Below are 15,176 nucleotides of genomic sequence, written 5' to 3'. Positions count from 1 at the left end.
CTGTCGCCTTCCCGACCTCCAGACCTGCTGAGGCTCAGGGTGGAGCCGAAGCCCTGAGCTTCGCTTGCTTCCATTTCAGGGCCCCGAGGCTGGGACAAATCCAGGAATGGAGAAATAAGGAGACAGTGTGGGGGAGTGCGGGACTGATTTGAAGTTCTTTACTTAGTGGAGCAGGAAATAGAGGCCATGCCGTCACCTGGCCGTGACATCCCCGGCCCCATCTGTAAGCCTGAGGATGCTCACTGGCCCGCCAGGGTGGGCGATGGCTGGGACATGGGTGCCAATCACAGGGCTCAGCGCCCATCAGGCTGGACTGAAGGAGGGAGGAAAAAGAAAGCAGCGGTGAGTAGAGCCTTGGAAAATCTTAGCGGCCATTGTACTTGCAGAGACAGTTCCTCCTGAGACTGAGGGTCAGAGCCCAGAAAGTCATTGGAAACTCTCAGCCTGGTACCATCATCCCAAAGCCTCAGCTTGGTTGGGGACCACCAAGCTGGCGGCCAGGGAACACCTGTCTGGGTGCCTGGATGCGTCGGCTGGAGCCAAGGCCTCTTCCAGCCCTGGGCTTGGGCTGCTTCCCTGGAAGCAGGGGGCCACACACACACACACACACTCATTAAGGACACAACTTTCTCCTCCCACCCCCATCAAGCAGTTGTGCTGCTTCAGGCTTTGTGTCCATGAAGAGTGAAAGAAACCTCATGTGGTTTCTCCTGAGAAGGGAAAGGAACAGCGTCTAGTGAGGTGGCAAAAAGAGCTATTTCATTCGTCTCTTTAAAAGTTGCTTTAAAGGAAAAAGAGGATCTTGATGGGGACACAGGTAAATCTTGGGGTTTGGCCCTGGAACCCCGATCCACCCCCACATATCAGGATTCTGGGGAGGGGGGAGATGTCTGAGACTATGTCTCCCCACCCCCCGCCCCCAGGTCAGGGCTGCACAACCGCCAAATCTTCCTTTTGGCATACGCATCACTCCCTGAGTGTTGGGGGTGGGGGGTTCCTTGGGTATCCCTCCCTGGAGAGATGGGAGGGCTTTGTGGGGGCACAGTTGTCTGTGCTCTCATTCCTCCACAGAGGGAAGTTGGGCCAGATGGTTTGTTTGCAGAGGAGGGGGACCGGCTTTTGCCTAAGCAAGCAGGCAGGACTCCCTTCCCAGGCCCACTTATATCCTCCAGGGCCGGCCGCTGTGGAAGCTGTTAGGACTCCCCGTGGATCCAGGTTAGGTTTGGGCATCGTGTGTTTGTGGGTGGAGAGCCAGCTGGGGCAGGCTGACGTGGCCTGACCCCGCTTCCAACAGCCCCCTGACTTGGAAGGGTAGAGCTGGCCTGGACTCCACACGTGGAGCACAAAGTGAAACTGAAGCCAGGGCCTGACGTCTTGGGGGTGGGGGGGGCACTCAGAGGTGCCAGGCTGCTGGTCCAGGTGAGGCAGGCTTCTTCCTTGGCTGAGCAGCAGTTGAGTTGTACCTGAGGAATGGCTGTCTGTCCCAGATTCAGTGTGGTGTCTGCAGTGTCGGAGGCCCTGGTTTGGTCTCAGGATAGTCTGTTTACAGGAGGGGACACGAGACAGCTTCCCCTACGCTCACTCGTTGCCCAAGTAGCAGGCAGTCCTCGTAGGGGCCTGAAAGAAGGTCTGCGTGGTCACCTTTGTCCCAGATAGTGTGGCCAGAACTTCAGGGGAGGTTAGCCAGGGTATCCCAACACTTCACCCGCACACCGACCCAACCCTGGTAGTAAAAAGGACAGGACACAGCCCTGGGGTACATGTTTATGTGAGTAATAAAATATTTACTATAACATAAATATAAAGGGAACTTCCCAGTCTACATTATTATTTTTTGCAATAAAGATACAAAGAATGCACCAAAACATTGTTCTGAGAGATAAGAAAAATAAAATAACAAAATTTAAATCCAAACGGTAACAAACAGAACAAGAAATGGAGAAGGGGGAAGCTCCAAACACATCCAGAAAATAAATAGAGATGGGTCAGAAATCTGGAAATCATATTAAAATATTTTTTTTTTCGGATTATTCAGTGTACAAAATCCTTTCGGATGGGGATGGAGGGCAGCCCGGAAAAACCAAAAATAAAAACCAAGCACAAAATGTGTGTACATATCTCACATATTTACATGGTTCCCACCTCACCCCAAACTTGGGGAATTTTTTCTCCTGGCCGCCCCAGCATCCCGCATCCCAGGTGGGGCTGGAAAGGGAGCAGGCGGAAGCTGCAGGGAATCAGGCAGAAGGTTCTAAGGGGAACGGCTTATTTCTACAGCTGGTTAAAAAATATCTCCAACTTTTTCAAGTTTCGTTTGTCGGTGGCCAGGAGGGCAGGGCCCCGCGGGGAGCGGGGGCCCTGCTGTGCAGCGGTCAGTCTGCAGCCGGGCAGAAGCCTCTTCCCGTGGGCTGTGTGTGGGAGCGCAGACCCCTCCCGCGTGGCCGGGAACCGAATCGCAGCTCGGATAAAACGAAACGAAAAATGAACACTCGAATTTTTTTTTTGTTAGTTTTTTTTTGTTGTTGTTTTTGTTTCGTTTTTTGGGGGGTAGGGCAAGGGAAGGTAAGGGAAAAAAATAAATTAGGCTAGATTAAAGCTTTGGCTATTTCCTGCTTTTATACACAGACGCGGCTCTCGCGGCCTCCCCTCCGGGGCCCCGATAAATACAGTATACAGCGATTTAAATTAAGGGCGCGGGCGGAGTTAGAAGGACCCCAGGAGCCGGGAGGCTCCATGAATAAATAAAAACCGTAAAAAACCAAGCCCGGGGGAAGGGTAAGGGGAGGGGCGCATCCTTGTGGGAGAGAAGAGGCGTGGAGCGAATTAAGTGACAGTCCCCCACCCTCGACCCGCAGGCTTGGGAGTCCGCGCCGGGGAGAGGGATAGGGAACCCTCCTCTCTTCGTCCTTTCTCCCGGGGATCCCTAACCCCGTACCGCGTTACCTGTCGCTGTGGGGAGGCCGCTGCCGGGATCCGGCCCCGAACAGCCCGGGGTGGGGCAGGGGCGGGGGTCGTCGAGGGGATGGGGGCAGGGAGCAGGCGGCGGGCAGGATGCCCGGGGTGAGTTGGCGCGTTCCGGATCTTCGCTCCTCTCTCCCGGGGTTCGGGCGACGCAGCCTATCGGCTGTCTTCGCCGCTCGCCAGAGAGGGTCGTCCGGGTGTTTGGTTTTGTTCGAAAGTTTCTGGGCTTTTTGTAAAATCCAAAGCAACAGAACAAAAAGAGTTCAGGCCGCGCGGCGCCTCGCTGCGCGCCGGCGGGGGCCCGGCCCGCGGGGTCACTGCACGGAGCCGGGCAGTGTGTGGTGGTGGTGGTGGTGCAGCGCGGCCGGCGGGGGCGGCGGGGGCGCCGAGGGCGGCGATGCACCGCCCCCGCCCGGCCCCAGCTCGCCTGGTGCGTAAACGTCGTCCATGGGCGGGTGGCCGGCGCCAGCCGCCGGGGTCATGCGCTTCTCCTTCTGCCGCCGGTTGCAGAACCAGACGCGCACCACCTCCTTCTCCAGCTGCAGGCTGTCGGCCAGGCCAGTGATCTCGTGCGCCGAGGGCTTGGGGCACTTGAGAAAGTGGCTCTCGAGCGCGCCTTTCACCCCCACCTCGATGGACGTGCGCTTCTTTCGCTTGCGGCCCTGAGCCGCGATCTTGTCCAGGTTGGTGGGGCTGCCGCTGGACGAGTCGGTCTCCTCCAGCCACTTGTTGAGCAGCGGCTTGAGCTTGCACATGTTCTTGAAGCTCAGCTGCAGGGCCTCGAAGCGGCAGATGGTGGTCTGCGAGAACACGTTACCGTACAGCGTTCCCAGCGCCAGCCCCACGTCGGCCTGTGTGAAGCCCAGCTTGATGCGCCGCTGCTTGAACTGCTTGGCGAACTGCTCCAGGTCGTCCGAGCTGGGCGCGTCCTCGTCCGAATGCTCGCCCACCGACGAACCACCGCCGCCCGCGCCCGGGTGCAGGTGCGCCGCCGCCGCGTGCAGGCCGCCCGCGTGTGCATGTCCGTGTGCGTGTCCGTGGGCGCCCAGGTGCGGCGGAGGCGACGGCTCCAGCTGTGCCTCGTGGCCGTCCTCGTGCAGCGCGTGGTGCAGGCCGGGCCCCGCACCGCCGCCACCCGCCGCCAGCATCCCGGCCAGGCCGCCGCCACCGCCCCCCGGGTAGGCCGCCTGCGCGTACAGCCCGAGCGGCTGGGGCTGGTGGCCCCCGCCGGCCCCTGGGGACGGCGACATGGCCGGGCCCAAGTGGTGTGCCGTGCCGCCCTGCGCCCATGCAGCGCCCGCGTGGGCCGCCCCCTGGTGCACCAGGCGCGCGTGGAAACCTCCTCCTCCGCCGCCGCCGTCGTCGGCTCGGCCGGTGCCGCCACCGCCCGCCTTGCCGTGTTCCAGGTGCGGGCCCCCGGCCCAGTCGCCGCCGCCGCCGCCTCCCGTGGGTAGCCACTGGGGGTGCGCTAGGCCCACGGGGTGGCCCGCGCCCGCGCCCAGCCACTCGTGGTGCATCAGCTTCTGCACTTCGCGGTACGCGGCCCCCGCGTGCAGCCGCTCGGCGGCCGCTGCCGCCGCCGCTGCCGCCGCGGCGTCCGGGTGCATAAGCGGCCCCGTGCCCCCGGCTCCGCCGCCGGGGCCCCGCGGCAGGTACTGCGCGGTGGTGGCCATGCCGCCCCGTGCCCTGCGCCGCGCCGCCGCCGCCGCTCCTCTCCGTCTGCGGGCCCCGCCGCCGCGCTCCGCCGGCTTAAAGCCCGGACCCGCTTGGCGCTCCGGAGCCCCACCCCACCCGCCGCCCATTGGCTGCCCGCGGAGCCGCCTCCCGCCCCCCGGCCACGGCCCCCGCCCCCCGCGTCCGCCCGCCGCCCGGCCGGGCCGCCCAGAGCTCGCCATTGGGCCTCGCTCCCGGGGTCCCGCGCGCCCGCCGTGCTGATTGGCCGCTGGGGCTTCATTCACGGCCCCCCTACCGTCCGCGTACATACTCACGCCCCGGGGGCGCGGCCGCCACGTGGGGAGTGGCGCGGGGGTGGCACTGGGACCGCACCCCCTCTCGTCCTGGCTGCGTGGGCCCCGCTTACCCCCGGAGCAGGAGACTCGGAGCCCGGCAGGTCCCACACTCCACGCGAACTGAATTCCCGCCCGTCTCCTGCCCGGGCGGCCAAGAGGCGGCGGCGGGGATTGCGGGCTCCGGGAGGCGCTAGGGCTCCGAGAAGCAGCGGAGCCCCGCTCTCCTCCCTCCGCAGTGCCGCTGCCGGCGGGCCGGGATTCCCGCGGGTCTCGGCGGCGGCGAGCGGGAGGCGGCGCGGGTCCCGGCTCGGTTCCGGCGCGGTTGTTCCCCTCGGCCTTCTCGCCTCCCGCGCTTCCACCCGGCACGGAGCTCTCCTCTGCACGCCTCCCTGGCCCGTCCCGTTTTCCCTCTTCTCCTTCTAGACCTAGCGTCGCAACTCCGCCAACCTACGGCGGCCCCGAGAGCGCGTCCGGCGCGGGCCGAGTCCGACCGGCCCTGGCTTTCCGCCTCGTACAGGTTCCCCTTCCTCCGGGCTACGCGGACCAGGTGAGAACTGCGCGGGCGGCTCGGGGTCCGCACCGCTGCGATGCTGCGATGCTGCGGGGAGACGGGAGCTCCGGTAACCAGGCCGCGTTCCGGGCTTTCCGAGTGAGAGGACCTCGAGGTGGAGACCGAGGCTTGGGGAAAACGCCGCCGACGGGGGTGGTGGATATACTGGGCCCCCGGGTATCTGTCCCACGCGGCTGCCGCCTTCTCGCTCCTTCCCTCTGCGTTACCGGCTCATTGGCCGAGGTCATGACCGGGTCATGCCCGGACGCGAAACTTGCTCCAGGTGAGGAGTGGCGTGGACTTGGGAAAGGGCGGCTGGCACTTCAGAAATCCTGCATGCAGGCCAGGAGCTGTCCAGCCTCGCTGGAGCCCTGTGCTGGAGTTTAACGGACTTGGCTGGGGGCTGCTGAAAAGGGAATTGAGATGGAGGAAGCCTTGTTAGGAAGGTGGGGTGTGCAATTCTGGGATCTTCTCATCCCCCCAGCAGTGTGAGGGCTCCTTGAAAGAGCCTCAGTGGACTGGGACCTCAACGCAGCCACTCTGTGCCTCTAAGACCCACACTGGACTGGAGGCCGAGTGTAATGAGTTGTAGCCTCCACTTTCCTGCACTGAGGCTTGGGTTCCCAGGAGGCTTCCACCTGACATCCCACTCTTTTCCTCCGTCTGGTCTTACCTCCAGTGGAGCCCTAGTTTCCAGGGCCCTGGGGTCCCAGATCATAGAACGGAGCTGGGGGCCCAGCTAGACCCTACTGGGCAAGTTAGGACTGTAAATAGAGCCTCAGTGAATGAATAAAGGTAATGGGGGCTCAGACAACAGCTGCAGTGGGAATGGTCCTCAGGGTGGCTGGGGCAGAGTCCATAGTGACAAGGGTCATACTGGGTACAGACTGCTCCTCTAGGCCCTCTGTGTCTGAACCCAGCTAGGGATGCTTGGCTTTCCTGGACTCTGGCCCAAGACATGGTCACCTTGAGTCACCTTTCTTTCATAAGACCATAAAGCACTTGTCTTCCTGGCCCCTCCCCAAGCCCAGGAGGTAGGGCCAAGGTGGGAGTTCTGTATTGAAGGCGCCTCTCACGCCAGCCCTAACACGACCTGCATGACACTGAAGCTTGGGCTTCCAACGTGGACCTGCTACCATCTTTCTGGGCAAGAATAGCTCTAGTCCAGTGTCTGAGGCTCTGGGTTTTCCTCCCTGTAAATGGGGACTAACTGTACTGTAGGCAGCCCACCTGTCTCCTGAGGGGAGTCAGCGGGTAGTCTGAGACAATGGGGGTGAAAAGCTCTCAGAAAAGGCTTTTACTCTGGTTGTTTCTATTGTGAGCGCCCAGTGAATGGGCATGTTACTCCCCTCTTTCTAAGCAAATCTTAGTTTCTTTTCTTTCTTTCTTTTTTTTTTTTAGATTTATTTATTTATTTGACGGAGAGAGAGAGGAAGAGAGAGAGATCGCAAGTAGGCAGAGAGGCAGGCAGAGAGAGAGGAGGAAGCAGGCTCCCTGCTGAGCAGAGAGCCCGATGTGGGGCTCGATCCCAGGACCTTGGGATCATGACCTGAGCCAAAGGCAGAGGGTTTAACCCACTGAGCCACCCAGGCGCCCTGCAAATCTCCGTTTCTTTATCTGTAGAGTGGGGTTGTGGAGCTTTGGCTGGCCTGAGCTCTCAGGCTCTTGTAGCTGTTTCTGATTCTGTGAATCTCTCAGTTCCTGTTAGAGGAAGGGAAGTGTCTGGACAGTGGTCGGGTGTACGATGTCCAGCCTTTGAACTGCCACTGAGACTTGAAGAACAGTGGCCCATGGGCACGATGGTTTAGCGAGTGCTTCTGCATTTATTCACATTTTACCTCCACCTCTCAGCCCTGTAGAAGGGCCCGAGATTATTATAATAAGGGGTGGAGATGAAGAAACTGGGCTTGTTGGGGCGCCTCGGTGGCTCAGTGGGTTAAGCCTCTGCCTTTGGCTCGGGTCATGATCCCAGGGTCCTTGGATCGAGCCCTGCATCGGGCTCTCTGCTCGGCGGGGAGCCTGCTTCCTCCTCTCTCTCTCTGCCTGCCTCTCTGCCTACTTGTGATCTCTGTCAAATAAATAAACAAAAAAAAAATTTAAGAAACTGGGCTTGTCTGAGGCTGCAGGTCCCACTCGTCATCACGCCTGCTCCCACTGCTGTGGGATGGGGGCGGGCACCAGTGGGGGCACTGGCTTTGGCGGTCACAGCGGAGAGAACCCACAGCCCCATCCCTGGTAGTTCTGTGGGGGCAGGCCAGGGCCAGCTGGGACTTCTGAAGCCAGGTTCTCAGGTGTGTACTGAATTGAGGGATGTCTGCAGCAAAGCCTGGCTCCTAGGTGACCAGTTTGTCAGGCAGCAAGACTCCTTCCCAATTCCCCCCTATCCCCATCCCCCAGCAGATCTGTGACTTTGGCCCCTCTGCTTCACTGGTTTTAGCTTCAGCTTTGTCATCTTAAAATAAGACAGTGATCCCCGCTTCTCAGTACGACGCCGAAGCTCCAGTGTTAGCACCTTCGGGGCTGGCTGTGTGGATTAGCTAAGGATAACATTCCTTTCTCCGTTTTGGAAGTTTTAGACCCTCTATAATGCATGGATTTAGTCTGGAGTTAACAGTTTCTTGTATTTGAGAGTTAGGCTCCCCCCAGAGGTCTTGACATCCTCCTTGCTTCTGCTTCTGGAGGTTTGGGTAGGACCCCAGGGGCTCTTACATGCCCATTGGCAGAGATGCCCACAATTCAACAGCCCCTCTCCAGGGGAACACCCCCCCCCCCCGAGAGCTGGCGGGGAGAAATTGGGGCATGGCACTCAGACTCCCACCTGACCCATGTAGACGCTGAACGGTTTAGGCATGCAGATGGCCATGCATTCACACACACAACACACAGATATAGACATGCAATTTAGCCTAGGGACAAACACCCAGATTCACAGTAGGGACACATGGAGTCATCCCATTAGGCTGGAATTCAGAGTGACACAAACCAACACACAACGATAAATACAGACGTGCGTCCCAAAGGAAACATGCCCAGAATGTGCACACGGGCTTCAGGAGGCTCGAGTAGGCATTGCTTCAGTGACACAGAAATATCGGAGACCTGCTGGCCCAGGGGTCACAAGCATGGAAGCTCTCACCTGGCAGGCCAGTTCCCACACACAGGTACACCCTGGTGCCCGCAAATGTGAACACACAGACACACTCACACTGTCTCCCCCAGTGCTCAGATACAAAGAGGCCAGCCCTGCGCGTCATGGAGACACACAGATAGTATCTCCCCGCCCCCCCACCATGGAACTAATATATCCTGCACAAGGGGTCAGAAGGCAGAGGGGGGCCCATGCCCAGCTCAGAGTTTGGCCCTTGCCTTACAGTAGCAGTGCTGGTCCCATGGAAGCAGGGAAGCCCTTTCTTTTCATATATATAGATATATACACACACACATATATATATATGTATTTCTTTCTTTCTTTCCTTTTTTTTTCCTTCTTCACTTTTCTTCTCTGCGGAGGGCAGCTCCCAGCCAGGCTGCCGCCAGTCTCAGAAGCTTGTGGTCCTCCCTCCCCAGCGGGGCCCCTGCTCAGCCCATCCCCAGCCCTGGAGCTGCCCGGGCTTTCCCAGAGCCGGGCAGCCTCCTCCGGGCTCTGGAGTGTGACCAAGCGCCTGCTCATTTGACACAGGTCACCGAGCCTCCAGCAGATGGGGCCCTCCCTGTAGGGGGTCGCACTGCCGGGAGGGGCACACGGCAAGGGAGGCTCTGCAGGGGTGAACTCCAGCCCCACGTGTTCTCTCTGCAAAGGCCTGAGTCACAGACACTAACTCTGTGATCTACATTCACGCTCCTGCCTGAGAGATTCAGATGCGGCCTCTAGAAGACAAGCACACTCCCCACCAGCGCCTGTGCTCTGTAATATTCCAGACACACGCCCCAGTCGGGCGAGCCAATGCAATGGCACAGGGAGGGAGGCAGAGGGGGCAGCTGGGTCTGGCTGCTTCCCTCCTTGGCCTCTAAGTCCCTGTGCTGCGTCTTGTCAGTCCGGTCAGTGGGCACTTGGAGTTTGGGAAACGCTGAGAGCAGTTGCATCTGGAGACCCAAGGCCTTTCACTGCTTGGGGGGGAAGACAAGCTCTAGGACCCTCCCCCTGGATTCTTTACTGTAAGTCATGAGTGCTAAGAAAAGCTAAGGAGAGGCAGATCTAGGCCCACGGGGTGGGCTCCTGGGGGAGCAGGTGTCCTAGGATACCCTCCTGTGTGCATGGGCTTTGAGGTTTTGGGAGTAGGAGACAGACCCAGCTGGGAGTGGGGGGAAGAGGATGTGGCTGGCACTCAAGGCTGCTTCCTTTCCCTTCCGGCAGTCTTCTCCTCATGCCCTGGATCCTGCATTTTCAGAGTGTCAAGGGTCCTGGGTTCCATCTCGGCTCAAACTCAGGCCTGCTGGATGACATTGGACCGGTCCAAGCCTCAGTGTCCTCATCTGTAAACTGGGCAGGGCGGTCCCTGGTGGGTTGCTTGTGAAGGCGAGATGAGATCATTGCCCCGGTGGGAATTTGGGAAGTGGGGCCTGTGTTTTCTCCCCTGCTGCTTGGGGTGAGTAAGAGCCTGTGTGAGCAGGAGTGGAACCTGCCTGCTTCCCCAACCCGTTCTTGCTCAGCGGCGTCGGGAGTGCCTACGCCCACACCCTGCTCTTCCTGGGCTGGATTATGTTTTTGACTGAAAGAGTCTGGCAGGGTCCTAGGGTCACAGGTGCCACCCCCACCCCAGGGCAGTGCTGGGGTCACTGTGTCCATCCGCTTCCTCTGTGCCAGATTCACAATGCCTGCCACCATCCAGAAAGCTCTCCCACATGGGATAGGATCACTGTTCTGAGCTGTCAAGCCCTCACCTCTTCCCCTCTGTACTCAACCCCTCCAGGTGTCCTACCTGCCCCTTCTGTCCTTCCGTCCTGCCTGTGATGGCAAGACGGTGAAGAGGAGAGGAGGGGTGGAAGGGGTTCTGCTGTCTGTGGCAGAGGAAGAAGAAGCAGCCTCCTCAGTTTAATCTAAGATTCCCTATTTCTCCGTCTGGGTTAAGGGAAAGAGGGATGGAAGGTGAAATATCTCTTAGGGACTAATCTTTCCTTGCTGCTTCTGTGTCCCGCCACCACCGCCCCAAGCCCCTAAGCCATGTAGGTGGGGGTGGGATCCTCCCAGTGCATCAGTAGAATATTCAAATTAGGGGTGGTCAATTGCTCTTAAAATTTACTTTCATTTTTAGCAGAATGGCAGCGTCTGAGCTGGTGTTAATGCCCACAATCTGGTTATGCAGAACACGCTCTCTGCAAATCGGTAAATCATTAGCGGGGATTAATCACTCTGAAAGGCTGGGGCTGGGTTTGAGTTTCTTTCTTTCTTTTTAAAATTTTTTTTAAACACACTTTTTCATCTGGGGTGGCTGCAAAATTCACCACCGCCGGGTGGGGTGAGAGCAGTGAATGGTCATTGAAGTCCTTGTCATCTTCATCAGAAGAGTGAGGTGACTTCCTGGGCCCCCATGTTGACTCTGTGCCCTGACTGAAGGTGGGGAGTGGGCAGCTTGGGCGGGGTGCAGAGGAGGAAGGGGGTTCCCTTGTGTTTGTGTGTGGTACAGCGTTTACAATCATGGGGGGGTCTTGGTGTGTTTCTGTGTGTGGTGGCTCTATGTTGGTGGGCTTTTGTGAACTCGTGTGTTCGTATTTAATGGCAGTATTGGTGTGCTTGTGTTAAGGTCCCTGCGCTTGGTTGGTGTTAATGTGTGTGCATTAGCATTTGTAATTGTGTCACGTTTCTGTTTGAGAGATCAAACAGATCACCCCTCACCCTTCTCAGCTTCCAGGTAGCTCTAGAGAGCTGGAGGAAGGTCCCAACTTCACCTGCTGGGGGTTGGCTCAAGGTTAATTTACATGTTCATGAACCGCTTGGTCCCCAGCTCTGCTTGGAGTGACTGAGTCTGAAGGGAGTCCCCAGCCCCCCTGCCCCCAGACCCTCCTTCTAGGACAGATGGGGCGTTTAGGCTCTCACTGAAACACCTTTTCCCATCCTACCTCTAGTGGCTGCCTGCCCAACCCATGGACCAGGAGCATCCAGCACTCCATGGTTCCTGAACACCAACTTCCGCACAGCTGAAGTGTGCACAACTATAGCTCCTGACAGGAGCTGTGTGGTCGTGAGGAGAAAGGTCTCCAGGGTGCCCCTGTAAAGGCTCTTGGAGAAGGAGGGTGATTCTTCCAGCAAAGCTGGAAGACCAAGCTGGTGAATGGGCCTGTCTCTCATTTTCTGTCCACCCTGGGCCAGCCTCCTGTTCCCCTCTCCCTAGCCTCATGCTGCCCAGCTCTGGAGAAGGAATTCATTACCCTCAAATGAGCAAGTAATGACCTCCTTAGGGTATTGGGCAGAGATAGGAGTATGGGGATGAGGTCACAGGACCTTTTCCCTCTAGCCAGGCTCAGAGTGTGGGTTAGAGGTAAGACTGAGTGGGCCTGGTCCTCACATCCACCCGCTCCTTCCTTTAGTCCCCCAGCCCCCTCTGCCTGTAGTCAGCTCAGGGAGCCTGGGCACACTTGCCGAGGCTCGCACAGATACCCTGGACTCCTGCGTGTGTGCCCCACTCATTGCCCTGCTCTATGTGCCTTCCTCCCCTCTGCGTAGTAGACTCGCCTGGAGTCTGAGGGAGGGACATGAGGGTTCCTTGGCTGTTACAAGTTGGGGCCTCCGGAGAGAGAGTTGGTTGGGCTCGGTGCTGGCTGTCCTCTGCTTTCTTGAGGGTAGCAGGTGGAGGGTGGAAGTGGCAAAGGAGGATTTAGGAATTATATTTTCCCAGGGACCTCTTAGCATCTTTATGTATGTCTGGTGGCAGACATCTGTCTGAGCTTAGGGTAGCATCTGCCTGGGCTAGAGACAACATCTGTTTGAGGCTGGGACACCTGGCTCAGCCCAACACATTATCTGGCCCCGGGACAGCTTCTGTCTGGGCCCAGGACATGTGTCTGAACCTGGCACAGCATCTGCCCGGGCCTGGCGCAACATCTTCCTGGCCTGGGGGCAATGTCTGTTTGAGCCCTGGACATCTGTCTGACTTGGGGATGTCTGCCGAGCCCGGAACAATACCTGTCTGAGCCCGGGGCTGGACTTGTCATCGCAGATAAAATCACCCTCCAGTCTCAACTTTGGTCTGTGGCTGAGAAAAGAGCGTATGTCAGACTCACGGCCCTGCTCTCCTTTTGACCAGGTGAGGACCCTTCGGTAGAGTGCCTCGGTTTACCTCCATTTGTAGGCCCATTGGCCTGTTGGCTCTGGGTGCCTCAAGGGAGAGCCAAAGCCTATACCCCGGTGGTTCCAGGAGAGTGAGGTTGAAAGAATGTGTAAGGGGAGTGAGTAAGTCATAAAGTCTGGTGACTGGCCGAGGACGTCTAGGATAAGTCTCCGTTTCTCCAGGCCTTGTGTTGAGTCAAGTCAGAGTGCTCCCCCAAGACACAACTTGGACATGTTGCTTGCCTCCCAGAAAGCCTCCATTGCTCTTTACTGTGTATATCCCCAGGGGTCTTACTTCTGCCTACCCTCTGAATTCAGCAGCACGGAGTTTCTGTTCCCACAAAAATACGGGGTCTTAAGGGCGTCCTAGCTTTGCATGCGCAGTTCCCTCTCTGTGGAATGCCCCCTCCCCACATTCTTCAAGTCCCAGTTCAAGGGTCCCATGCTCTGGGAAGTCTTCTTGCTCTCATTCTACATGAAATCATGACCTTGGCCTTGCTCCCACACCGTATTGCACAGACCACCTCGGTGGGAGCATTTCTGGGCCTGCACTGTGTCATTCCTCTCTGTGCGTCTGTCTCTCCTATGGGCCTGGGAGCTCCTGGGGGCAGCTGGCTCTGTTTCATCTGTCTCTCCAGCACCCAGCCCAGTGGCTGGTCTGTAGTGGTACCAGTTAAGAATGTCTGCTGAATGAGCATGTGGTTGTGCCACTGTGATCTCATTTCTTTCTCTTTGTAAATTGGGGGGAGGGGGACTTGGAAATGGCGGATACGGGCTTTTAGTGTCAGGAGGAAGTAGAGACTAGCTTTCAGTTTTAGAAGAAGTGGGCTTCAGAGAAGAGGGTGTATCTTCTTATTCGTCCCTGTGAGCTGACTCAAGCTAGAGGGTGCTGGGTACTAGGCCCAGGGCACCCCGGACAAGGGCCTGATCCTGCCCAACGTTCTCTATCCGTGACCAGGGTGAAGTTATATGGGATCCAAAGGTCCCACACAGTGGCTGCCAATGGGAGTGGGCAAGAGCAGCAAAGGTGAATCCAGACGTCACAGCCTCTCTATGGACTGTGGGGCTGGGACTGAATCCCAGCAAGGACTCCTCTGCCCGGGGCCCAGTCCTTGATGGCAGGTGGGAGAACAAAGGCCTGGCTGAGCTGGTGTTCAGAAAAGTTCTACGGTTCCGAGGTTCGCTTGTCCTGCCAGACAGGGGATGTCATGTGACGTGTTATGAATATAAATGTCGTGTCCAGAGCAAACTGCTCCCCCTGGTCGAACCTAGCCGGCCCCCGCCAGGTTCAGAGAGCTGTGGATTCCCAGGAGAGTAGGGAGAGGTGCAGAATGGTGGGGAGGTGGCTGAGAAGTGAATGTTCCCAGGACAGGGTCTGTGCCTTGGTAGTGTTTTATTCCACCAAATTGGAACATCTTTATAGTTTTTGCTGATGATAAAGGCAATACAGGCTTCTTTGCAAAAACCCTTTACCTCGAAAATACTTGAAACAGGAAGTGGAAGCCCTCTGTTCATCTCTCTGCCTCGCCCCTCGTAACTACTCCTCCTGGCTATGTCTTTCCAGAATATGTTTGCATAGACACACTCTATTTAATAATAGTGAAGATTTACCAAGTATTCGCTATGGGCAGGAACTGTGCTAAGTGCTCCTACCTGGGTTCATACACTGCAGCCTCACCAAATCACTCAGAAGAAACGAAGGCTCCTAGGTGGGATTAGTGATGGTCATCCAAATGCGGCAGGTGCTCTCTGGGCCCCCAGGGTGACTCTAAAACGCTTCACAGGCTGGGTGGGTGTCTGCGGGAGCTCGGGTCTGGAGGAATGCCTGCAGTAGGCACTCAGCCAATGGTGGTTGAGGCTCTTGACTTGGAAGTTCGAGAATCTGGGATTGTTCTGTGGACCCCTAGATGCAAGGGCTCTTGTTCCAAAGCCCCTGAGCCTCAGGCAGCCTCACTGGTACTGGGAGATGCTGACCCAGCAATGAAAGATGTAAATTTCCACCTTGGTTTGCATGCAATTTACACATATTTATTTATGAGCGCCTTTGATGCATCTCAAAGTGCCTCAGTGATTTTTCTTCTGGGCTTCCAGGTCCTGGCGAGGGCATGGCTACTGGGGGCTGGCTGTGGGCTCGGGGTATGCACGTGTGGGCTCATGGGTGGGATGAAAATGACAGCTGTGGGTAGGTGGGTGGCGGCCAGAGGGTTGAGTGGTAGGCAGACGAGAGCCCAGGGTTCTGGCGTGGGTGATTTGGACAGCTGATAGAAGTGGGGGTGTCTCTCCGCATAGGGTAGGGTCCTGCTGAGGGGCTGAGACAGGGTCGGAGCTCCAAGCCCTGGGGTGAGTGACCGGTGAGCCTGTAGGTCCACTGTCTTGGAGAAGCCAAGCTGCC

At 57.9% G+C, this 15,176-nt stretch overlaps 1 protein-coding gene and 1 long non-coding RNA gene across 2 annotated transcripts in view; one reads left to right on the top strand and one right to left on the bottom strand.

The window, feature by feature from the left end:
- Positions 1-1,750: 1,750 nt before the first annotated feature.
- Positions 1,751-4,670, bottom strand: POU3F1 (POU class 3 homeobox 1). Its single transcript, XM_047728802.1, has one exon. The coding sequence runs from the start codon at positions 4,632-4,634 to the stop codon at positions 3,276-3,278; it is 1,359 nt and encodes a 452-aa protein (XP_047584758.1). The 5' UTR covers positions 4,635-4,670; the 3' UTR covers positions 1,751-3,275.
- Positions 4,671-5,002: 332 nt separating this feature from the next.
- Positions 5,003-15,176, top strand: part of LOC125098689 (uncharacterized) — a 65,383-nt gene continuing 55,209 nt past the window's right edge. Inside the window, exon 1 of the long non-coding RNA XR_007126915.1 lies at positions 5,003-5,517. This is a non-coding gene — a long non-coding RNA (uncharacterized LOC125098689). The remainder of the gene's footprint in view (positions 5,518-15,176) is intronic.

Source organism: Lutra lutra, chromosome 4 (assembly GCF_902655055.1).
Source record: "Lutra lutra chromosome 4, mLutLut1.2, whole genome shotgun sequence".
NCBI classification, from domain to species: domain Eukaryota; kingdom Metazoa; phylum Chordata; class Mammalia; order Carnivora; family Mustelidae; genus Lutra; species Lutra lutra.
The sequence above is the reverse complement of the archived record's forward strand: the minus strand, read 5'-3'. Positions and strand labels throughout refer to the sequence as shown.

Excerpts from the sequence above, each read along its gene's own strand:
- POU3F1 (XM_047728802.1), bottom strand. The coding sequence starts at position 4,634 with ATGGCCACCACCGCGCAGTACCTGCCGCGGGGCCCCGGCGGCGGAGCC.